At 38.9% G+C, this 26,080-nt stretch overlaps 2 protein-coding genes across 2 annotated transcripts in view; one reads left to right on the top strand and one right to left on the bottom strand.

Moving 5' to 3' along the window:
• Window positions 1-26,080, bottom strand: part of STPG2 (sperm tail PG-rich repeat containing 2) — a 374,050-nt gene that overhangs the window by 254,665 nt on the left and 93,305 nt on the right. The window lies entirely within an intron of this gene.
• On the top strand, window positions 658-1,746 carry LOC103122147 (androgen-induced gene 1 protein-like). The gene has a single exon (XM_060187714.1). It carries the CDS (start codon window positions 693-695, stop codon window positions 1,407-1,409), a length of 717 nt encoding a protein of 238 aa, XP_060043697.1. The 5' UTR covers window positions 658-692; the 3' UTR covers window positions 1,410-1,746.

The following is a 26,080-nucleotide window of genomic DNA, read 5'->3' as shown; positions in this document are numbered from 1 at the left end:
GAACATGTAATTAATTTACTTTTATACATGGTATTCTAATAAGTTTGCAAGTTCATCAAAATTACTGTTTTAGAGTCACTAAAAAAAGAAAAATAGAAGTAAAAGAATCTGTCAACCTAAGCCAAAGCCGTCAGTTTAAATAGAACATAGAAGTAAATGTTTTAAAATCAATTCTGAGCACCAGCAGAATGGAAAATGAGTTGTTTATATGAACTGGAATGTAAGATGAATCTGCATGTTAATAAAACATACTAGACAAAGTTATGAGTTATACTTTATGTCAAATTCTGAAATCAATTCTTAGTTTTATAACATGTAAGCTGTGATCTCATATTAGTAAAATACAGTGTTATTTGTCAATAAGTATGTAATCACGAAGCAAAAATATAGTAAGTAGCTTGATTGTGGCTATGAAGATCAGAGGTTTCTGTAGTGAACACCAAATAGGAAAGAATTATTTCATCACAGCATTGCTGGTGAGAAGCCCAGAGGTGTGGGTACCATGGTTCCTCTCAAGATGAAGGTTCACCAGGTATAATCGCATGCAGGTCACTCCCTTCTTCTATTTATTGAGTATATGGAATGCAACTAAGTCAAATACAAGCATCTTAAGAGGATACATAAACATATTAAGAGTATATATATTTGGCCCAAGCATCTGGCCGTTGAAACGGACCAGGCCTTTGGCGAACATGGCGCTTGTTCCCTGTCAGGTGCTGCGGGTGGCCATCCTGCTGTCATACTGTTCTATCCTGTGCAACTACAAGGCCATCAAAATGCCTTCGCATAAGACCTACGGAGGGAGCTGGAAGTTCCTGACGTTCATTGATCTGGTTATCCAAGCTGTCTTTTTTGGCATCTGTGTGCTGACCGACCTTTCCAGTCTTCTGACTAGAGGAAGTGGCAACCAAGAGCAAGAGAGGCAGCTCAAGAAGCTCATCTCTCTTCGGGACTGGATATTAGCTGTATTGGCCTTTCCTGTTGGGATTTTTGTTGTAGCAGTTTTCTGGATCATCTATGCTTATGACAGAGAGATGATATATCCGAAGTTGCTTAATAATTTTATCCCAGGGTGGCTGAATCATGGAATGCATACAACGGTGTTACCCTTTATATTAATCGAGATGAGGACATCCCACCATGAGTATCCTAGCAGGAGCAGTGGACTCACAGCCATATGCACCTTCTCTGTTGGCTATATATTATGGGTGTGTTGGGTGCATCATGTAACTGGGATGTGGGTGTACCCTTTCCTGGAGCACATTGGTCCAGGAGCTAGAATCATCTTCTTTGGATCTACCACCATCTTAATGAATTTTTTGTACCTGCTGGGTGAAGTTCTGAACAGTTATATCTGGGATACACAGAAAAGTATAGAAGAAGAGAAAGAGAAGCCTAAATTGGAATGAGATATAAATCTACAATGAGGAACTGGATTGAACCCATCATTGAAGATGGGGCACAGGCAATGAATGCAGAAAAGGACATTTCAAAGAAAGCAGTGGAATCTGCTTCCATCGCTCTGCCCCAGAGAGCAAGAGCTCCTTTTATAGATGAATACATACAATGGAATACACTTATTTCTAAAAGAACCTGGTGTTTTAAATATTTTTCCAAATTCATTATTAATGATAATGATAATGTCATTTCTTTTTTCCTCTTCAAATTTTTTAAATCCACCTTTGGATTTTAATTTCTATAATCTTAAATCCATTAAATCAAGGAATAATAAAATTTTATGGTGTTTCTTGTTGAGAAAAAAAAAAGAGTATATATATTTGAAAACTCTCTCCTAGTATGTAAACTACTCTATTCAGACTTGTTATCTCCAATTCTAGTGATTACATCAGGTTCTATGTTAATCCTGTAACACCTGACCTTACCTCTTGGATGCAGGAAGAGTTCAGAGGTATCAAATAAGGCCTGGAAGGCCATTTAACCCACTATCTCTATTTATCTCAAATACACCTATATATGCATCCCTTTTAATAATGGAAAATATAGTCATATATTCTAGAAATTTGAAAATCTTCAAGTATAGATTATCAGGGCCAACACTTTGTATTTGATATACTTACTGAAGAAAATAGTGATTGTAATGATGCTATTGTCATATACATACATAGAACTAGAAATTATATAGTTCTAGAAATTATGCTAGTTCTAGAAATTATGAAACTATGAAATTATGCTAGTTCTAGAAATTATAAAACTAGAAATCATGCTAGTTCTATGTATGTATACTACTATTTACATATACAGAACTAGCAAAGAATTTAAAAGAATTTTGTAGTCTTAACTGTGGAGTAGAAATTAACAGACTTAGGAGATAAATTACTCATTTGGGTATAAAATTTAGAAAGAATGAATAGTTTGCAGAATATCATTTCACCAAAAATACTTTTAAAATTATTAAAGAATAACAAAAATAAACCAAGATAAAATATAATTCAGTTGAACAGCTTCATAAAGTTCTTCATATTTCTAATTCTAGGCACTGTTAACAGACAAGGGTTAAAATTCCAAAGAGGAAACACTCTGAATGGTGAGTGCTCATCAAAATAGTTTCAAGGCAATGAAGAAAGAGAAATGTAACCAATCTAAGCCAAAATTGTGAAACACAGAGACAATAAAGGTGAGAGTTTCAAAACAGCAGAGAGAGGGTGGTCTTGAAAACATTAGGCTCACAGATAAAATCTTAACAGTGTGAGGTAGCGCACTGGGTAAAGCACACATAGCACCAAGCACAAAGACAGTAGAAAGGACCCTGGTTTGAGCCCAAGCTCCACACCTGCTGGGGGGGAGACACTTCGCAAGCAGTGAAGCAGGTCTACAGGTGTCTATCTTTCTTTCCCCCTCTGTCATCACCTCCTCTCTCGATTTATCTGTCCTATCCAAAAACAATGTTAGCAATAACCAGGGTAACAACAAAAATAAATTGGAAAAAAATAGCCTCCAGAAGCACTTGACTTGTAGTGCATGTACTGAGCCCCAGCAATAACACTGGAGGCAAAAAAAAAAAAAAAAAAAAAAAACTCAACAGCACTTAAAATGAAGAAACTACACCATAGGGGAGTCACTGAATTGAAAGGCTTCTGCACAACAAAATAACCCACCATCCAAATAGAGATTCCCTTTACAAGAAAGGAAGATCTTTTTATACCATACATCAGACAAAAATTTAATAACCAAAATATACAAAGAGCTCACCAAACTCAGTAACAACAACAGCAAAATAAATGTCCATATTTGTCCATATCTTCTCCCATCAAAAAGTAGGGAGAAGATACGGACAGAATATCCACCAGAGAGAGAGAGAGAGAGATGCTTAAAACAAATGCTTAAAAATGCTCAAAGTTACTGATTATCAGAAAAATGTAATTAAAGACAACAATGAGATACCCCATTCAATCCTGTAAGAATGTCATACATCAGAAACTATAAAAACAACAAATGCAGGAGATATTTTAAGGGAAAAGGAACCCTCCTGCACTGTGCTGGTGGGAATGTATATTGGTCCAACTCCTGTGGAGAGAATTATGGAGAACTCTCAAAAGGCTAGAAAGGGACCTGCCCTATGATCTGGCAATTCATCTCCTGGGGATCCTTAATAATATATTAAGGAACTAAACACACTCATCCAAAAAAAAAATCTGTGTATAGCAACATTTATAGCAGCACAATTTGTAATAGTCAAAACCTAGGAGCAACCCAGGTGTCCAACAACAGATAAAGTGGAATATATACACAATGGGATACTACTCAGCTACTAAAAAGGTGAGTTCACCTTCTTCATCTCATCTTGGATGGAGTTTGAAGGAATCATGGTAAGTGAGATAAGCCAGGAAGATAAGGATTTATATGGGATGATCATAGGCAGCAACTGAAAAGTAAGAACAGAAGATAAAACGCAAAGCAAACTTGGGCTGGAGTTGGTGTATTGCACCAAAGTACAGGACTTTAGGTCATGGGGAGTGTTCAGGTCCTGCAACATGATAGTGGAGGAGAACTTAGGGAGGGTTAGAATGCTATATGGAAAATTGAAAATGTTATACATGTACCAAGTATTGTATTTTGTTTTAGACTATAAACCAATAATCCTCCCAATAAAGAAAATGTTTAGGTTTTTAAGAATTATGTAATTAAAAAGAAATAAATGGGCCAGGCAGTGTTGAACCTGGTTATGTGCACACATTCCAGTGCACAAAGATTCAGGTTCAAGCCCTTGGTCTCCACCTGCAGTAGGGAAGCTTCATGAATGGTGAAGCAGGACTGCGGGTGTCTCTCTGTCTCTCTTCCTTTCTACAACCCCCATCCTCTCAATTTCTATCTCTATCCAATAATAAATAAATATAAATTTTAAAAAAGAAATAAAAGAAAAAAATGAGGAAGTCACCTTCTTCTATCTTGCATGGAGTTTGAACCATGATGACACCAACTTGACTTCACTGGACAGATAACCTGACCAATGTACCCTGGTACCAAGGTACCTCTTCTGACCCCTTCCCCCACTAGAGTAAGATAGAAACAATCTGGGAGTGTGGATCAACCTGCCAATGTTCAGCGGGGAAGCAATTACAGAAGTCAGACCTTCCACCTTCTGCAACCCATAATGACCCTGGGTCCATGCTGCCAGAGGGATAAAGAATAGGAAGGCTTCCAATGGAGGGGGTGGGATATATAACTCTGGTGGTGGGAACTGTGTGGATTTGTACCACTCCTATCCTATGGTCTTGTTGATCATTATTAAATCAGTTTTTAAAAAAGCAAATTATTTTTAAAAAAAAGAAAGAATCATGCTGAGATAAGCCAGAAAAAGGATGAATATGGGATGGGTAGAACTTAAGAAACAAGAACAGAAAGGGGAAACATAAATTAAAATTAGTACTGTCTGCGTATATTGCACCAAAGAAAAGAACTCTGACAAGGAAGACTGAGGGAAGCATTGGAATTGGAGGTCTCTCAGGTCCTGTTACATGATGGTGGGCTTACTATATGGCTATGAAAACACATATCTTGGTGAACTTGGTGGAGTACAATGAGAAACTGTACCCATGTGTGAAGAACAATACTGTAAATCATTAACCTTCCAATAAAAATGGGGGAGGAAATATATAGTCACTATAATCCATGATTGGCTTAATATACTCTGACTTCAACAGCATTTGCAGAGAAAAGTATAGAATCTCTCTTCTACTCATTTTCTGTCACCCTCTAGCTAAAAATAAATAAATAAAATAGTAAAAAATGTCTGATGTGAGTAGTAGAACCATGCAGACCTGAAGCCCCAGTAGGAAGGAAGGAAGGATAGAAGGTAGGAAGGAATGAAGGAAGGAGAAAAAAAAAAAGAAAAGAAAATGAGAAATACAACGAAGAAGAAATGAAGACAATATTAATGTAGGTTTCTAGTAGAAGGTAACACTACAAATTCTCTACATTACGTAAACACAATATCTGGCATTCATCTAAAAATTATTAAGCATATATAGATATAGATATGCGCAGTGCAGTAATTTTAAAGGAAAAATAGCAAGCTTAACAAGTTCTTAATGGCAGTGAAATAAAACTTAAAATAGGGGGATAATGTCTTTAAGTGATGGAAGAAAATAATTACCAATCTAAAAACCTGAATTCAAAATAAGTAAAACATGACAAATGAAACACAAGTTAAGAAAAAAAGCTATAATAATTCATCAACAATAGACCTGATTAGAAGGAGCATTAAATAGAATACTTCATTAATTAATGTTAATAATTATAATTACAGATATAAAAGCTATAAAGCAGAAGGAAATAAAACACAGAGTAAATGATGAATGAGTGGTAAGAAAGAAACAGACTTTGACTGAATAAAAACAATAATATACAAATAGTTTAAAATATGGGTAAACTTAAAATATATTAAAGTAATTGGGAAAAAGTAGGAGGTACTGAAATAAGTCTAAAATTCTCTAAACATTATTTTAAAAATACTAAAATTAATCCTTTCTATTCTATAACCCTAACAATAACCCTAAACCCTAACCCTAACTCTAAACCCTAATACTAACCCTAACCATAACCATAACCCTAAACCCTAACACTAACCTTTCTTTACAAAAAAGATAAAATAAATTATTTTCATTGGATGTATATTATAAATTTGAGAAACCTCAAAAAGAACAATGAAACATGCAATAGCAAAATAATAATAAGGTACCTGGAAATAAACTTAAAGAAGTGGGAAACTTCTGCACTGAAAATTATTAGTCACATCTAAAGGAAATAGAGAAAAAGATTCAGAGAAACGGAAAGGTAGTCCATTCTTATGAACTTAAAGAACATCATTGAATTGGCAGTCCTACCCAAGAACCATATAAAGATTTAATGAAGTCCCCATTCAACTCCACCAAATCCTGCCTCTCTCCATCCCCCTCCCTCTCCCTCCCTCTCTCTCTCTCTTTCTATTAGAAAACCATTCAGCTCTGGCTTATGATAGTATGGAGTATTAAACTAGGGACATCAGAGCCTCAGGCACAAAAATATTTTGCATAACCATTATGCTATCTCCCTGCCCCTCAAACATTTCTTTTTCTCATCAGCTCTTCTGTATTGTGGTGCAGGGACTGAATTAGAGACTGAATCTCAAGCATGAAAGTCTTTTTATGTAACCATTATCCGATTCTTTGCCCCCACCATGACACCAAGTTTCTTTAAGGGAATATAACAAAAATGACAAAACTTTGTCTGAAACCTGAAAATATACAGAGAACTGCCAAAATAGTCTTGGGAGGATATAAAACAGGAACAGAGGCATCAAAATTCCTGAACTCAAATTGTAATGCAGGGATATTTAATCAGAACTGTTACTGAAGCACGAATAAACACATGGACAGTGAAACAGAATTTAGAGCACAGAAAAAAATGTCACACCTATAGACAACTATATTTTTCAAATGGGCTCGAAATATTTGACAAAGAAAGGAGAGTATTTTCAAAACATGGTGTGGAAAATTGGGTTAAAACATAGAAGAGAGAAACAGGACCACTACATGCATAAATATCAACTCAAAACACAGCATCAGACTAGAACCATCAAGTACATAGAAGAAAACATTGACAGTACACTCAATAAAGATGTTTACTTCAGGGGTGGAGCCAAGATAGTGACTCAGAGACAACACATGGCTTGAGCTCTGTAAGGAGGCTGCTTCAAAACTGAGAAGTTCAGGTGAAGGTACAAATTCTGGGTCAGTGGTAGGATAGGGGTGCACTGGGTGGGCAGACAAGAACTAAAGAAGAGTCCTATAATTCATATTTGGGCTGGCAAACAGAAGCTGATAAGGGAAAAAGGAATCAGGGAGATTGCCTGGGAGTTTTCTGTTTTGCTACTTCCCAACTTCCACACCAGCTACTACTGGTGGGACTCCTGTGGAGGGAATTTCTTTAGCAAGATTCCTGGATCAGCAAGGGTGTCTTTCAAATGTATGTCATTCAAAAGACATTGAAAGGAAATGGAGTTCTGAGTGACAGAATAGCTGTCCAATCAAGGTCTCTGTCTTCCTGGTGTGTCATTCCTGGGTGTTTTTCAAAAGACATTGAAGGTAGCAGGAACTCTGTCTGAGTGACAGAATAACTGACCAATCAGAGCCTCAGTCTTTCCTGGGTTAAGGTACCTGTGTTCTTCCTGCTAACTCTTGAATTTGCATGATACTTACCTCTTATAATGGCTTATTTTTAGCTTGTTTTAGGAGAGAGAAGAAGCTGTGTGGAGCCAATCTGTACTAGTTCAACTGGCAGATTGACTGTTAGGTAATTTTATTTAATTTTATTCTATTATCATTATTACATTCTCTTTTCCCTCCTCTCCAACTTAAGCAAAAGTAGCCATTACTGCTTCTTTCACTGATAGGTGATTTGGTGTGCTACACATTCTGGGAGGGTCTTGTGCCCCACCCCCCACCTTGCTCTATTTCTTTTTCTTTCCTTAAAGCTGATCTGAAAAATCTCTTTCCTTTCACTGCTTTTTTTCTTTCTTTTTCATTCAATGGCATTCATTCATGAAATATCTTATAGAAGAAGTCTGAATGAGAGTAGATTATTTTCTTCTACTTCAACCTCTCTCTTTTCCCCTGTGTCTCTCTCCTCTTTCCTTCTCTCTCTCTCTTCCCACTACCTCTAGAATTTATTGTTGACAGCCTGTTTTCATACTTGTGTATTCTTACTTTTCCTTGTTTCTTTTACTTATTTTTTCCTTTATCTTTCCCTTTCTATTGTTTGCTTTTGTTTTTAGAGTGGAAGTGTTGCTTGACTATCTGGTTTTCATTGAACAGCATTAATCTTTGCTTTTGCTGCTATTGTACTTTCTGGGTTTTGTGACTTCATCTGAGAAAACTCTAGTGAGCCATATACTCACAAAACACCACTGAAGAGCGACAGGGCAGGAAAATACAAACAACACCAAATGAAAAAAGAATGGTGAAATCGAGAGCAAATAAAACTGCTAGCACAATGAATAAAGACAGGAAACCAGAAAAACACCAAATAAGTCAGAAGCAATTATAGATAAGAGAACTACCCAAACAGTAATGGAACTGTTACAGAAATGGGGCAACTTTTGAGGAAAGTGCTATCAGAAATAGAAAAACAACAGAAGCTATTATCAAGGAAAATGCCAGCTACCTTCAGGTAATTAAAAAAACTGAGAGCTGAAATAGCTGGGCTAAAAGGACAACTAGAAGTAGAAGCTAATACTGTAATTGAACTGAAGAAGGAAGCTGAGGGAAGGCAAAGCAGGTTAACAGAAGCAGAAAATAAAATTAGCCAGATGAGATAGAGAGGAGAGGATGATAGATGAGATAGAGGATGAGATAGAGAAATCTAAGAAGGAGGTAAAAGAGCTAAAAAAAAGTGATTGAGAGACATTGAAAACAACAACAGAGATATATGGGATTATCTCAAAAGATCTTTAGTAATATTCATGTAATTGGCCTACCAGAGGAAGAAAGAGAGGAAGGAGAAGTAAACACCCTAGAGGAAATAATAGAAGAAAATTCCCCAGACGTAAAGAACAGAAAGGACAGTAAAATTCAAGAGGCCCAGAGAGTTCCAAACAGAAGCAACCCAGACCTGAAGACAACAAGACACATCATAGTTACAATGAAAAGAAGTAAGGATAAAGAAAGGATCTGAATGGCTGCAGAAAAAAAACATAAAGTCACATACAGGTGAAAACCCATAAGACTATCAGCAGACTTCACTCAAACTCTAAAAGCCAGAAGAGAATGGCAAGATATCTATAGAGCACTCAATGAAAAAGGATTTCAACCAAGTATACTATATCCTGCTAGACTTTTATTCAGATGAGATGGAGGGATCACAACCTTCTCAAAAAGGCAACAGTTAAAGAAGTCAACTATCACCAAGCCAGTCCTGAAAGAGTTCTAATAGACCAATTTTTTAAATTTCTTTATTGGGGAATTAATATTTTACATTCGACAGTAAATACAATAGTTTGTACATGCATAACATTTCCCAGTTTTCCACATAACAATACAACCCCCACTAGGTCCTATGTCATCATTTTTGGACCAGTATTTTCCCTTGACCCACCCCAGGCTCTTTTACTTTGGTGCAATATGCCAATTCCAGTTCAGGTTCTACTTATGTTTTCTCTTCTGATCTTGTTTTTTATCTTCTGCCTGAAAGTGAGAGCATGCCATATTCATCCTTCTGTTTCTTTTTTTTTTAATAACTACTTTTAATTTTTGTAACTTTATTTTTTAAAATGTTTTTATTTTTTTATTGGATAAATACAGCCAGAAATCAAGAGGGAAGGAGCTGATAGAAGAGAGACAGAGAGACACCTGCAGCCTTGCCTCACCACTCATAAAGCTTTCCCCCCACAGGGGGTACCAGGGACTTGAACTCGGGTCCTTGCACACTGTAAAGCATGCATCCAACCAGGTGTACCACCACCCAGCCCCCAGATCTTTCTGTTTCTGACTTATTTCACTTAACATGATTTTTTTCAAGCTCCATCCAAAATTGGCTGAAAACCATTGTGTATATATATATACTACAACTTGCTCAGCCACTCATCTGTTGTTAGATACCTGGGTTGCTTCCAGGTTTTAGCTATTACAAATTGTGATGTTAAGAACATACATGTACACAGATCTTTTTGTATAGGTGTGTTGGATTCCTTAGGATATATTCCCAGGAGAGTAATTGCAGGATCATAGAGTAGGTCCATTTCTAGCCTTTTGAGAGTTCTCCAGACTGTTCTCCACAGAGGTTGGACCAATTGACATTCCCACCAGTAGTGCAGGAGGGTTCCTTTGACCCCACAACTTCTCCAGAATTTGCTGCTTTTCCTTTTTCTGATGTATGAGATTCTCACAGGAGTGAAGTGGTATCTCATTGTTGTCTTTATTTGCATTTCTCTGACAAAGACTTGGAGCATTTCTTCATGTGTTGCTCAGCCTTTTGGATCTCTTTTGTGATGAGTATTCTGTTCATGTCCTCTCCCTATTTTTGGATGGGATTATTTGTTTTCTTGTGGTTGAGTTTGGCAAGACTGTTATACATTTTGGTCTAAAAGACCTCTTATAAATATAATACTTGCCATATATCAGAGAGAAAAAAAAACTTGAATAATGGCATGTCAATACTTTAAATCCATACTATTAATAAATGTCAATGGCTTAAACTCACCCATTAAAAGGCACAAAGTGGGAGGATGGATCAGAAAACCCAACCCAACCATATGCTCCTTGCAAGAATCCCATCTGACCCAAAAAGACAAACACAGACTTAAAGTGAAAGGATGGAAAACTATAATACAGGCTAATGGACCACAAAAAAAAAAAGGCATGAACAGCCATTCTCATCTCTGACACAATGACACAATAGACTTTAAATTAAATAAAGTAATAAAAGATAGGCAAGGACATTACATAATGATTAGAGGATCAATCAACCAAGAATATTTAACAATTATTCACATATATGCACCCAATGAGAGCCCATCTAAATACATAAAACACCTACTGAAAGAACTACAAAAATACATCAATAGTAATACAATAATAGTGGGAGAAGTCAACTTGCCACTCTCATACTTAGATCAATGAAGCAGAAAATCAACAAAGAAACAAGAGAATTAAATGAAGAGATGGACAGACTAGACCTCCTGGACATTTTCAGAGTTCTTCACCCCAAGAAACTGGAATACACATTCTTTTCAAATCCACACAGCACATCCTAAAGGACAGACCACATGTTAGGCCACAAAGACAGTATCAACAAACAAGAACACTGAAATCATCTCAAGCATCTTCTCAGACAACAGTGGAGTAAAGCTAACACTCAGCAACAAACAGAAAATTACTAAAAGTCACAAAACTTGGAAACTGAACAACAAGCTGCTTAGTAACCACTAGGTCAAAGAGGCACTCAAGCAAGACATTAAAATGTTCCTGGGAACAAACGAAAATGAAGACATGAGCTATCAGAATATATGAGACATAGCTAAAGCAATACTTACAGAGAAACTCATTGCCATACAAGCACACATTAGAGAACAAGAAAAATCTCAAGCAAACAACCTTAATGGATACCTTAAAGACTTAGAATAAGAGGAACAAAGGAACCGTAAAAAATCCAGAATGATAAATCACCAAAAATAGAGTTGAAATAACACTAAAGAAGAGAACCACACAAAAGATCAATCAAGCCAAATGTGGGTTCTTTGAAAAATTAAACAAAATTGAAAAACCTGAACCAGACTCAGTAAAAAAAAAAAAAAAAAGAAAGAAAGGAAAAGAAAGAAAAAAAAGGGAGAAGACTCAAATAAATAGAATTGTAAATTATACAGGGGATATGGCAACAGAGATCACAAAAATTCAAAAAAACATTCGAACCTTCTATGAACAATTATATGCCACCAAACAAGATAATCTGGAAGAAACAGAAGAATTCCTAGAATATATATACCCTCCCAAAACTGAAACAGAAAGAACTACAGAACCTAAATGCACCAATCACAGACAAAGAAATTGAAAGAATCTTCCCTACAACAAAAGCAGATGACTTTAGAAATGAATTCTACAAAACCTTCAGGAAAAAGTTAATACCCATACATAATAAAGCTCTTTCAAAATATCAAAAAACTGGAATAATCACTTCCACCTTCTATGAAGCCAACATCATCCTGATACCAAAAGTAGATAGGGACACAACAAAAAAGGAACACTATAGACTGATATCTCTGTTGAACATAGATGCCAAAATATTAAACAAGATCCTGTCCAACTGGATACAACAGTATATCAAAAAGATTGTACATCATGACCATGTGGGATTTATCCCAGGAATCCAAGGCTGGTTCAACATACTTAAGTCAATCAATGTCATCTACCACATCAATAAAAGCATAACCAAACACCACATGAATATCTCAATAGATCCAGAAAAAGCCTTTGACAAAATCCAACACCGACTCATGCTCAAAACACTACAAAAAATGGGAATAGACAGGAAATTCCTCAAGACAGTGGAGTCCATACATAGCAAACCTACAGCCAACATCAAACTCAACGAACAGAAGTTGAAAGCATTCCACCTCAGATCAGGGACTAGACAGGACTGTCCTTTATCACCATTACTTTTCAACATAGTATAGGAAGTTCTCACCATAGCAATCAGACAAGAGAAAGAAATCAAAGTACTACAGATTGGAAGGGAAGAAGTCAAGCTCTATTTACAAATGATATGATAGTATACATAGAAAAACATAAACAAGGGAGTCTGGTGCTAGCGCAGCAGGTTAAATGCACATGGCTTGAAGCACAAGGGCCAGCTTAAGGATCCTGGTTTGAGCCCCCAGCTCCTCACCTGCAGGAGGGTCACTTCACAGGTGGTGAAGCAGGTCTACATGTGTCTATCTTTCTCTCGCCCTTTCTGTCTTCTGCACTTCTCTCCATTTCTCTCTGCTCTAACTACAAAATCAATAACAACAACAATAAAGATAATAATATAATAATAATAATAATAAATAATAAAAAAAGAAAAACCTAAACAACCCAGGAAAAAAACTACTGGGAGTTATTAGGCAATATAACAAGGTATCAAGCCACAAAACCAATGCACAAAAATCAATGGCATTTCTTTATGAAAACACTAAGAATGAAGAATAGGACATCCAGAAGTCACTACCTGCACAGTAACAACAAAATTAATAAAATATCTAGAAATAAACCTGACCAATGAAGTGAAAGACTTGGATACTGAAAACTATGAGTCACTATTCAAAGAAATAGATAATGATGCCAAGAAATGGAAAGGAATACCATGCTCATGGATTGGAAGAATTAATAACATCAAAATGAATATTCTCCCCAGAACCATATACAAATTTAATGCAATACCCATCAAAGTTCCACCGTGCTTCTTCAGCAGAATAGAATAAAAATTACAATCATTTATTTGGAACCACCAAAACAATCTTGCAAAAAAGAAATAGAAATGGAGACATCACACTCCCAGATCTCAGACTATATTATAAAGCCATCATCATCAAAACAGCCTAATAACAGAACAAAAACAGGTACACAGACCAGTGGAACAGAATTGAAAGCCAGAACTAAACCCGCACACCTATTGACATCTAATCTTTGATAAGGGGCCCCAAAGTATTAAATGAAGAAAGGAGTCTCTCTTCAATAAATGGTGCTGAGAAAACTGGGTTGAAACATGAAGAAGAATGAAACTGAACCACTTGATCTCACCAGAAACAAAAATCAACTCCAAATGGGTCAAGGACCTGGATGTTACACCAGGAACTATCAAATACTTAGAGGAAAACATTGGTCGAACACTTTCCCACATAAACCTCAAGGACATCTTTGATGAAACAAACCCAACAGCAAGGAAGACTAAAATAGAATCAAATCAATGGGACTACATCAAATTGAAAATCTTCTGCACAGCCAAAGAAACTATCACTAAAACAAAGAGAACCCTCACAGAATGAGAGATCTTCAAATGCCATACATCAGATAAGAGACTAGTAAACAAAATATACAAAGAGTTCAGCAAACTTAGCAACAAAAAAGCAAATGACCCCATCCAAAAACAGGCAGAGGATATGAACAGAACACTCACTACAGAAGAGGTCCAAAAGGCTAACAAACACATGAAAAATTTCTCCAGGTCACTGATTGTCAGAGAAATGCAAATAAAGACAACATTGAGATAACACCTCACCTCTGTGACAATGGCATACATCAAAAAGGACAAAAGCAGCAAATGCTGGAGAGTCTGTGGGGAAAAAGGAAACAATCCGCACTGCTGGTGGGAAACTAAATTGGTCCAACCTCTGTGGAGAGTAGTCGGGAGAACTCTCACAAGGCTAGATATGGACCTCCCATATGACCCAGTAATTCTTCTCTTGGGGATATACCCCAAGGACTCCATAACACCCAACCAAAAGAAATGTGTACCCCCTATATTTATAGCTGCACAATCGTAATAGCTAAAACCCAGAAGCAACCCAGGTGCCGAACAACAGATAAATAGCTGAGAAAGCTATGGTATATATGCATAATGGAATACTACACAGCTATTAAGAACAATGAACCCACATATTCTGACCCATCTTGGATGAAGCTAGAAGGAATTATGTTAAGGGAGCTAAGTCAGAAAGACAAAGATGAGTATGGATGTTCCCACTCATAAACAGAACTTGAGAAAGATGTTTACTTCAGAAGCATCTTTAAATACTTAAGCTCAACAGCAAGGAAAACTCAGAAATAAACCAATAAACCTAAATCAATGTGAAAAGCTTCTGCAGAGATAAAGGATCAACCACTAAAATAGAAAGGCACCCCACTAAAGTGGGAGAAGATCTTAACATAGCATCATGTAAAGGACTAAACATAAATATATAAATTAGTCAAAAAATGCAATAAAAACAAAAAATAATAAAAAATTGGAAACAGAACATGTACAGAATCTTCACAGAAGATAACCAGATATCCAATAAGTAAGAAAAAAATGTCACAAATTGTCAGAGAAGTGAAAAGAAATGGAACAATGAGATACCTCTTCATACATCAGGAAGGACAGAAACAATTGATGATAAGGAAGTTAGGAAAGAGAAACTCCTCTATACCATTGATGATCATATAAATTGGCCCAAACCTTGAGAAAACAGTTTGAAGACTCCTCAGAACATATAGATAGATCTATCTTACGACATGGTAATTCCCCTCCTATGGCTTTATCCAAAGAACACAAAAACACCTATCTGAGGAGACAGGTGCAGCATAATTTGTATTACTACAAACTTGAAAACAACTCAGATGTTCAATGGCAGGTGAGTGGCTAAGAAAAATTGTAGTATTTATACACAATGGAATACTACACAAAGCTTATGAGAAAAATGAAATTATCTTCTTTTCTTCATTGTGGATAAAACTTGAAATAATTAAATGAGATAAGCCAGAAGAAGAAGGATAGATATCAGACATATATATATATATATATATATATATATATATATATATATATATATATATATATATATATATAACTTAAGAAAAAAGGAGAGCAGCCTGGGAGGTGCTACACCGGATAAAGTATTTGACTCTCAAGCATGAGGTCCTGAGTCTAACTGCAAGTATCACATGTGCCAAGGTAATGTCTAGTTCGCTTTCTGTTTCATCCTATCTCTATTACTAATAAATTATTTTTTAAAAAGAGAATCAATGAGATAGAAAAGGGAAATACAGGGTGAAACTTCAACTGTGTGTAGTTTATTATAGGACTATGGAGAAAGTAGTAGTAGCTAATAGTAATATTAATATTGATAGTAGGTAATAGTAGGGTATTGGGGAAGCAGTGTGTGATGATGTACAACTTAGGTTGGTGGTGTTAGTGGTGTGCAGACACCTACATAGGTAGATAAGAAATTGTACCCATGTGTCAACCACTATCTTATAAACCATCATTTCACCAACCAAAATGACTTGAAAAAAGGAAAATAAAAAAGTACATGACTGACTAAAACTGTAATAGAAGTAGATAAAATGGAAGAGCATATTTGTTTAATTCAAAAAGGAAAGTGAAACCCACCTTCTCTGACCCATCTTGGATGGAGCTAGAAGGAATTATGTTAAGTGAGATAAGTCAGAAAAACAAATACTAGTACACAATGATCCCATATATGAGCAGAAGTTGAGAAGACCAGAAATGGAAACTCAAAGCAGGATTTAACTGAATTTGGAATAGGGGACCAAAGTAAAAACCCTAGGTTGAAGGTGATGGTGGATGTTCGGCTTCATGGGGGCAGGGAGGGGGGAGGAAAGGATGGGACACAGTCTTTTGGTGGTGGGAATGATGTATATGTACACTACTATTAATTTTTAGTCATATAAATCACTATTTACTATGAGAGGGGGAAACTGATTGAATTTCTCAAACTTTTTAATGCAGACCATAGCTGAGTCTTTGAAATGTTGACTCTCTTAAAAGCTTAGACCAGGGAGAACTTAAGAAACCAGTGGCACAGCTATATACAAATAATGTCAAAGGACATAAATTATGGTGATGTTGAGTATGATAAAGCAAATCTTAACAAAGGGATCTTTCAAAGTTAAATCAATTGCCAAATAATTTGATTAAAGCAATAACTATCTATTGCCTTCTTTAACCCTAAGACAACAGGAACCTCCCACTTCCTCTATAGAGCCTATATTTCCCCAAGTCCTACAACCTCTAGGGTGGGGCTCAGTTTTCTGCATGCTTCTCTCAATTCATACCAAATGATAGTTCATCAACCTAATCAATGCAAGGAGTACAACCTCAGCATGCTTCACTTCAGACTGTGTCCAGAGACATTAGACATAGAATGTCAACACTTCAGCTTCATTACTCAGGTGAGACCTTTCCTTTCATAGGATTTTCTAATTCCATTTCAGGTGGTTCATTCACTTCCTAACAACATCCCAAACCTAGATATAGACCTAGATATAGTCCCATGAGATAGGACATATGTTCACATGTATCCATAAATTAGGGCAAAATATATACCTGAAAACAGAAGTACACAATAGTCTGCAGTGAGTCAAGTATAAAGTTCCTAATGAAATAGTTTCTACTTAGACTTAGGTGCCCTCCTCACTTACTTCATATTACACTTCCCTCCTCACTTACTTCATATTACACTTCCCTCACTCACTACAAAGCTAACTTTATCAAAGTAAGGGCTGAAAAAGCTGAATAAGGTCAAGAGATTGGCATTCTTTAATGATGACTGTCCCTATCAGGCCACCCATAAGCTGTGACACTAGTCAGGGAGTCCTGTGATTCCTAAAGAGACAAGATGGACCTAGACCTCAAATAAATCCCTCTCCCCAATGTTACCAGTCATTTCTATCAGGAACAACACAATAGACTACTTTGTGGGCCCCCATAGGACCTTGCCCTCAACTTGGATAAACAATCATAGAGAATGTTCCATCCTCCGAAGGAATAATGGACAGCATACTCTCTGTTCTACCTAAAGAAGATGGTTCCTGAAACTGGGGCAGCTTAGAATGTACCTACTCATGACCACAGAAGGTGAGCTGAGATCTATAGGGATATAGAGGTCACATAGGTTTCTAAGCTGAATATGTGCTGGGATAGCCTGAGGGTGCTTCTTCCTGAGCAAGTGCTCTCTGGGTTGGAGAGAACTCAACTGGAGCCAACCTAGGCTGCTGTGTGGGAGAGGTATCAGGAACTCGTGCCAAGCTAGTGTCGCAGGATATAGACTCTGGAACTCTCAGAGCCGGAAGGCAATCCCAAGTGTGTTAAAACAGAAAAGTAGCTGTATATATAGTTGCCAAGTAGGGTGGAAACAGGATGTGATGCAGAGAGGGTGGAGCGAAAAGAGACTGGTGGAAATCAGGGTAACTACAAGAGGGGGCAGAGCAAAAAGACATCATGAACCAGTGGGGATTAAACCAATGCTCTGCAGGCAGGGTGGTTCCTAGGTAACTGCTTATGTAAATAGACCGCAGGGATAAGCAGGGGGAAGCTGGCGTACTGCCCAACATCTCCCCCTTTCTTTTTAACTAATGGCCATAGCAGCAGAAGTGCGGGGCACTTTGTGAGGCAGGGAGACTGATAGGAGACACACCTTTGGGGTTCTACTGTCCCTCCTTGCTCAACATCTCAGTAGAGAGAGAGACTAACAGGATTGACACACCCCTCAGGCTCAAACCCTTCCAAGCTCAACCACATCCTCACAATTTCCCAACATCTCCCTCTTATTTAATGGCCATATATAAATGAGTCAATGTCTGTAAAAGGTTCCATCTCTGTCATGGGAATAGCAGTGTAGGGGTGAACAGAAACATGTTGGGAAGAAACCTGAATGATAGCATGTAAGTGTCTTCAAAAAGAACTAGCACAAGACAGAGAGGGATAAGTAAGAGTAGCTGGGACAGAGTGAGACTGAAGAGAAGTCTGGTAGGCGGAGAGGAGGGCTGCCTGATGGGTGAAGGAGTGGGGGCCTGTAAGCCCAAGGGGCGAGAGGAGTGATCTAGCGTTGCAAAATCCTGAGACAGCTGGTGGAAAGGTCCATGGACTGCTACAGTCAGTCCTCGAAAAGTCCAGCAGTGTAAAGGGAGTGTCCACAGGTGTACCAGCAAGTCCGATAGAAGCGTCAGTCCAATGTCAATGACCAGGGAAAAAATGCCTCGATGGAGGAGGACAGCCACTGGAACTCTCTACACTGTAGAGAGTGAGCTGGAACCGCCAAAACGTGACAGGCAAAACAGAAGCAGGAAGAGCAAACAGCAATGGGTGAAAGGCAGTAGGAAAGTCTTGTCCTTTGAAGTCCGTGAATCAGGTTCTCCAGATCATGTCAGGTCACATCATGGGTTTCGGGGGGGTATCTGTAGTTGTGGGCAATGTCAGAAGACAGGGGTCCAAGATGGATTTCTGGGGATTCCATATGAGCAGATGCTTCATGATGTGAAGGCTCAACATAGCTGTAGTCAATTACTTATGAGGAAAAAACTTGTAACAAATTAGAATTTTATTAAAATTGATAACTCAATGATTATAACTGGTTTAGGTGTCTTATAATTTTAAAGGTCATCTTATATGACCTGATGCAGCAGTCTCTTTACAGCAGAATTTTCAGACCAAATTTAGGTAAAATATATATTGATTTTTAACTATTTTTTACAATGGACTTTTATTTTTTTTAAGTTTCTATTTATTTATTTATTTATTTATGAGAAACATAGAAGGAGAGAGAAAGAGCCAGATGTCACTCTGGTACATGTGCTGCCGGGGATTGAACTGAGGATATCTCATGCTTGAGAGTCCGATGCTTTGTTCACTGTACCACCTCCCGGACCACTAAATTGTACTTTTAAACAAACTCACATATTAGTGACAATGTGTTTTTTTTTTAACATTTACATGTTCAAAAAATGTTTAATTTAAATGTCAGATTGACGCCAGATTTGTTGTGGATTAATTTCCACAAGATTAGTTTACAGGGCATTTTGGAGGGCCCTCCAAAAATGTCCTGTATAGAGAATTTGTATTTTAACTCTGGAGATGATGAATTATCACATTGAGTATTTATAGACTTTTACCTTAAATACTCAGTTACTTTAGCGAATTAATTTTATCTTTCCTGGTAAAAATGTAGCTTCAAAGTTACACTTTTATTTTTTATTTTTTTAATATTTTTTATATTTATTTTATTTATTTATTCCCTTTTGTTGCCCTTGTTGTTTAATTGTTGTAGTTATTATTGTTGTTGTCGTTGTTGGATAGGACAGAGATCAATGGAGAGAGGAGGGGAAGACAGAGAGGAGGAGAGAAAGATAGACACCTGCAGACCTGCTTCACCGCCTGTGAAGCAACTCCCCTGCAGGTGGGGAGCCGGGGTTCGAACCGGGATCCTTATGCCAGTCCTTGTGCTTTGTGCCACCTGTGCTTAACCCGCTGCACTAAAGCCCAACTCCCCAAAGTTACACTTTTAACCATTAAGTTAATGTATACCAAACTTGAAACACACACATAAAACATGTAGTTTATAACACACAGGAGAAAAACTTTTGTAACTAAAGCATATCATTTTAAACACGAATTTAGATCTGTACTGGCCTACACCTTTACTTACACAGTTTAAGACTAAATGTTTCATATTTATACCAAGACATAAAAAAAATAAAAAAGAGGAAAAAACTATTTTTGGACTGTTTCTGGACATCTCCAGAACCATGGATGCATCCAGCAAATTTATATAAAGTCAATTAAGTTCCAGAGTACTCTGAGCAAAAATGGGTCATAAAAAAAAATTTTGGGTCACTCAACTCACTTAAAATTTTTTTTAACTCACTCACTCATAAAACACAACTGGCCAGTCATAGCATAAGACACTCATGGGGGGGAAGAGCTCTATGAATCAGTTTTTTCAGATTCTGCCATGTCGTATTATGGATCCTGGGGTGCATCCTGCAACCAGTCCTCTTGCAGTGTTTCTTGTTCCTCAGGGATATCAGCACCATCAAGTGAGTATTGCTAGACATGGCGGCAGGAAACCAGACAGGTTTGGAGTAATTCTGTGGAAAAACGCATGCAAAACCCCTCCCCATGGTCAATAGGGGGTCAGGCCCTTTCCAAATTTTATCGAGTGGGTCTTTCCATTTGACTTTAATAGCAGAGAAGGTGGATGGTGTTTGCCAGTGAAGAATAATAGGAGGTTGGTCCGAGTTTTTGTAAATATTAAAGAGATTCAACGTAGTTAAGGTTTTTGCTAGTTAGATATTGGGGGGGTACATTTCCCCTTTTTCTTTATTTAATTGAGCCTTAAGAGTTTGATGGGCCCTCTCGACAATGCCTTGTCCCTGTGGATTATATGGAATGCCTGTGGTATGAATAATGCTCCAGGGGGAACAAAAATCTTTAAATGGTTTGCTGGTAAAAGCATTTACATTGTCAGTTTTAAGTTGAAGAGGTATGACCATTACAGCAAAACAAGAGAGCATATGGATTATAAGCTTTTTTGAGCTTTCTCCCATCTGAGTTGTAGCCCACATAAACTTAGAGAAGGTATCAATTGAGACAAACACATATATATATATTTTTTTCCTCCAGGGTTATTGCTGGACTCGGTGCCTGCACCATGAATCCACCACTCCTGGAGGCCATTTTCCCCCTTTTTGTTGCCCTAGTTGTTGCAGCCTCGTTGCGGTTATTATTGCCATCGTTGATGTTGCTTTGTTATTGGATAGGACAGAGAGAAATGGAGAGAGGAGGGGAAGACAGAGAGAGAGGGGGAGAGAAAGATAGACACCTGCAGACCTGCTTCACCACCTGTGAAGCGACTCCCCTGCAGGTGGGGAGCCGGGGGCTCGAACTGGGATCCTTACGCCGGTCCCTGCGCTTTGCGCCACGTGCGCTTAACCCACTGCGCCACCACCCAACCCCCGACAAACACATATTTTTGTTTGCCAAAGTTGGGTATGTGGGTGACATCAATTTTCCAAAGAGCATTGGCTTTTAAGCCTCGGAGGTTAACCCCAAGAGTTTTAATAGGAGATGTTTTTATTAGACCTGCACAGGAGGAGCACATAGCAAGAATGCGTTTCAACTGAGCCAGAGGAATATCAGGAAATCGAGCTTGAAGTCCTTTAAGATTAACATGGGTTAGGGAATGAAAGTCAGCAGGATTAGAGACAAAGGCTAGGAGAATTCCTGTGGAAGTGAGGTGATCAGCTGCAGCATTCCCTTTGGACAGGGGACCAGGAAGAGGGCTGTGGGATTGAAGGTGCTGAACATACAGTGGTTGGGTTCGAGAACAGAGCATAAAGGCAATTTGAGTTAAGAGAGGAGAAAGTGGATTATCATCAATTTTCACATAAGATTGAGCAAGCCATGGAAGTAAGTTAACAGTATACACACTGTCAGAAAAAAAGGTTTAAGGATTCTGGTACAGCTTTTAATGCAAGGAAAACAGCATAAAGTTCTTTGTATGAGGAGAATTATCATGAAGCTCAATAAAGAGAGGTTTGGGGTATTGCTAGTCTTGATAAGGGCAGCAGCTCCCTTTTTTCCACCATCAGTGAACACTGTAGGAGCAGAGGGGATGGGATCTCCAGAGAAAAGTTTAGGTACTAGTAGAGGCAAAAGAGGTAAAGAAGCTATCAAATTATTAGAAGGAAGGGGCCAGGTGGTGGTGCACCTGGTTAAGTGCACACGCTACAGTGCGCAAGGAATTGGGTTCAAGCCCCTGGTCCCTACCTGCAGGGGGAAAGCTTTGAGTGGTGAAGCAGGACTGCAGGTATCTCTCTGCCTCTATCTCTATCTCCCTCCCCCTCAATTTCTCTCTGTATCTAATAAAAAATAAATACATAAAAAATTATTAGAAGGAAAATGATTATCTAATTGTCCTGGAAAACCCATTAAATTTACAGCAAAGTGAGAATGGTGGCATATGAGCCACTCTGTATCTGTGAGAGTAAAGGGAAGAATGATTGAATCCGGTTCCCTCCTAAGAAGTAGTAGTCTCACAGGAGTGAGTGTGGTGCCCTGCAGAGGTGTCTGAGGATATAACTACATCCAGAGGTTCCAGCAAGTCTCTCCCCAATAAATTGGTGCTTATATTAGCTATTAAAGGCCAAAAGTGTCCAGTAGTCCCTTCTGGATCTTCCCACACAAGGGAATCTCATGTGAGGAATGCTTAAGTCAACCCTCAAACACCATGTAAGCGTGGTCCTGGGAGGAGTTCCCAACTCTGGGGAACCTCTGCTTGTCTTAAGATTGTCTTATCTGCCCCCGTGTCAATCAGACCCTTAAAAGGAATATTACCAATCCTTATCGTCATAGTCGGGTGACCCCTTTCTAAAACAGGGGTGATCCACAAAATCTCAGGCTCTGAATCCGAACCGTTCTCTTGCTCCAGCCGGTTATTTCTACGCTGGAAGTTCCCACATGCCACGTGCTCCTCCATCCACTCACCCTCAGCTATTATTACTTGGCATGGTGCGTGTAGCGACAGGTTGGGTTCCAAGCTGGGCTTCTGTTTATAGAAGAAGGACGCGGCACTGAGCAGACAACCTGCTTCATTCCCTCTTGAATGTGGGGCTAAGGGACGCCCACACCTAGTTTAAATCCCTGTTTACATTTGGCAGGGGCATGCCATTCCTATGGAACCTTGACCAACAATATCTCCTCCAGTGAAACCCTTTCTGGCATCTGGGACAAGGCATTCATGGTCTCTGGTTCCCTGTCTGGAGGTGGGGTTGCCCTGACTGGAGGCGGGGTCATGGTCTACTTTCTATACATTGGTTACGCCAATGCTCTTGGCGACCACACTGAAAAAAAGCCCCTTTTCACTTATGTGGGGTAGCTGCATAAGCCTGAATTGTAGGTGCCCGACAAGAGCTTGATCTAAGATCCTGTGTAGTTAAAATCCAGCTATCTGGGTGTTCATTCTTAAGACTGATACATGCCTGTCAGAATTCTGGAAGTATGCCATCACAGACAATGGATCACAGGAGGAGAAAACAGGTGTCAGGATTATAAATCTTCCTTTCCAAACTCAATTGGACCCTGGCAATGAATTTAGCCAGCGATTCATCCGGTTCTTCGTGAAGGGAGAGAATGGGGGCTGAGGCCACTCCCATGGGTGGTGTTAAGCACTCCCATGCTCTTAATGCGCAGAGGCATACCTAATCAAAATACCTGGATGGAAACTTGGCCTCTGCCTGTTGAATTCTGGTTACCAAATGACCCGTTCCAAACAATGCATCAAAATTCCCCTCTGGCCAATTTTGACTATTTTTTGCAATTGCTCTAAACACTCGTCACGAAAAAATGCCTCCCATTGCAGGAAGGGGGGGCCTGGGAGCACAGCACAAGTTACTTCCCTCCAATATTGGGGGGTATTAAGGTTCTGAAGCAGGCCTTGTAAAATTGGACCTGGTCCATGGAGCATGAACTCCATCATCCTTAATAGCCTGGAGTAGTACTTACATGTCGGTGGCGGAATACCGATACCAATCCTGAGGTTTTTGTCTATTGGGGGCAACACTGACCGGGAATGTGTGGACTTGCTCTGATAGCTGTGTAGCAGTGGGAGGAGGAGCCACAGAAGTGGAAGCCACTGGATAAGCAGTAGCCAAAGAAGCAGCTGTGGAGGACGCAGGAGAATCCAGACATGTGTCTGCCAAAATGGGGGTGGCAGAAGAAGCAGCTGTGGAGGCCACAGGAGAATCTGTACATGTGTCTGCCAAAATGAGAGCCTTGGGGCAAGATGCAGAGGGCTTAGGGTGGGTCAGGATCGGGACAGGCTTTGCTTCTTCTTTTAAGCATTTATGGTGCTGGGTAAGTGCTATGACCATTTCCTTTAATTCTTGGACCTCAGCCTCAAGGTTCCTTTTGGTTGGTTGCCCTATATATCCCCTAAAAGCTGTGACCATGGTCAAAAGCATCCATGGTGTGGCCCCGAGAATAATGTCCCAGAGATATAAAAATTGTATACAGAAAAAAGAGTACAGGATTTGGAAAAGATCATCCATGGTGGAGAGGTCTCAGGAAAATAATAAGAAAGGAGAAAAAAAAATCACAGTACCTTAACACGAGGTTGCAGATACCTAAATGTATACTTATCTGAGACGTCTTCTTGTAAATGTGCTGCTTATGTGTCCCTGATCAGGCGCCAAATGCTGGGATTGCCTGAGGGTGCTTCTTCCCAAGCAAGTGCTCTCTGGGTTGGAGAGAACTCAACTGGAGCCAACCTAGGCTGCTGCATGGGAGAAGGACAGGAACTCGTGCCAAGCTAGCGTCCCAGGAGATAGACTCTGGAACTCTTGAAGCCGGAAGGCAATCCCAAGTGTTTTAAAACAGAAGAGCAGCTGTATATATACTCACCAACTAGGGTGGAAACAGGATGTGACGTAGAAAGAGTGGAGCAAAAAGAGACTGGTGGAAATCAGGGTGACTACAAGAGGGGGTGGAGCAAAAAGACATTGTGAACCAGTGGGGATTAAACCAATGCCCTGCAGGCAGGGCAGTTCTTAGGTAACTGGTTATGTAAATAGACCGCAGGGATAAGCAGGGGGAAGCTGGTGTACTTCCCAACAAATATGGGCACCAGATTAGATAAAATTAATGGTGTTTATAGTTAACAATATTTATACACCTTTCCCATTTTTGGGAGCTACTCTCTTCCCTGATCCAGCTTTCTAGTCCTTTTCCAGCCATAACATCATCTCCCTAGACAATAACTTGGATCCACCTACATATCAAGTTTCAGGCTCAGGGGAAAAAAAAAACTAGTATAGTCAGAGGCCCTTTAGAATATAACTAAAATAGGCCTACTAGCAATCTACAAAATGGAGGGCTCTCCCCAACTCTTCATCTGCACAATTGCAGCCTTTAGGTTCATGGTTAGTCAACAATTTGTTTGGCTCTATATGTTAACTCTCTTTTCAGCCACCAGGTTCCAGGTTCTATCATGATGTCATACAGACTTCCGTGGACAGACAATCCCATCAATGTGTCCTGGAACCCCGATTCCCCATAGCCCTACCCCACTAGGGAAAGAGAAAAGCAGACTGGGAGTATGGATTGACCTGTCAACACCCACATTCAGCAGGAAAGCAATCACAGAAACCAGGCCTTCCACCTTCCGTAATGACCTTGGGTCCCATAATGACCTTGGGTCCATACTCCCAGAGGGTTAAAAAATAGGGAAGCTGCTTTTGGCTTCTCCTCGTCAGAAGCATCTTGGCAGAGGTGTGTCATGGCTACTTTCCTGGGAACTGAACATGTGTGACTCTGCTAGCCGAGCTTCATCACTCTGAGGTAATTCTTTCAGTCCAAAGGAAAGAGATACCACAGTACTGGACCTTCCTCTAGTGTAGTGGGAGCCATATATGAACCTGCTTCAGTTGCATGACAAACAAGGCACATTGTTCAGAAATTATGGATCAAAGGAAGGGGAGCTAAAAAGTAGCAATCCAAGTTCCAATTGAACCACAAAAGGTAGTATAACTTGGAATTAATCTAACAAAGCAAGTAGAGG

The sequence above is a fragment of the Erinaceus europaeus genome, chromosome 3 (genome assembly GCF_950295315.1).
Source record: "Erinaceus europaeus chromosome 3, mEriEur2.1, whole genome shotgun sequence".
NCBI lineage: Eukaryota > Metazoa > Chordata > Mammalia > Eulipotyphla > Erinaceidae > Erinaceus > Erinaceus europaeus.
This window is presented reverse-complemented; position numbering and strand designations above follow the sequence as displayed.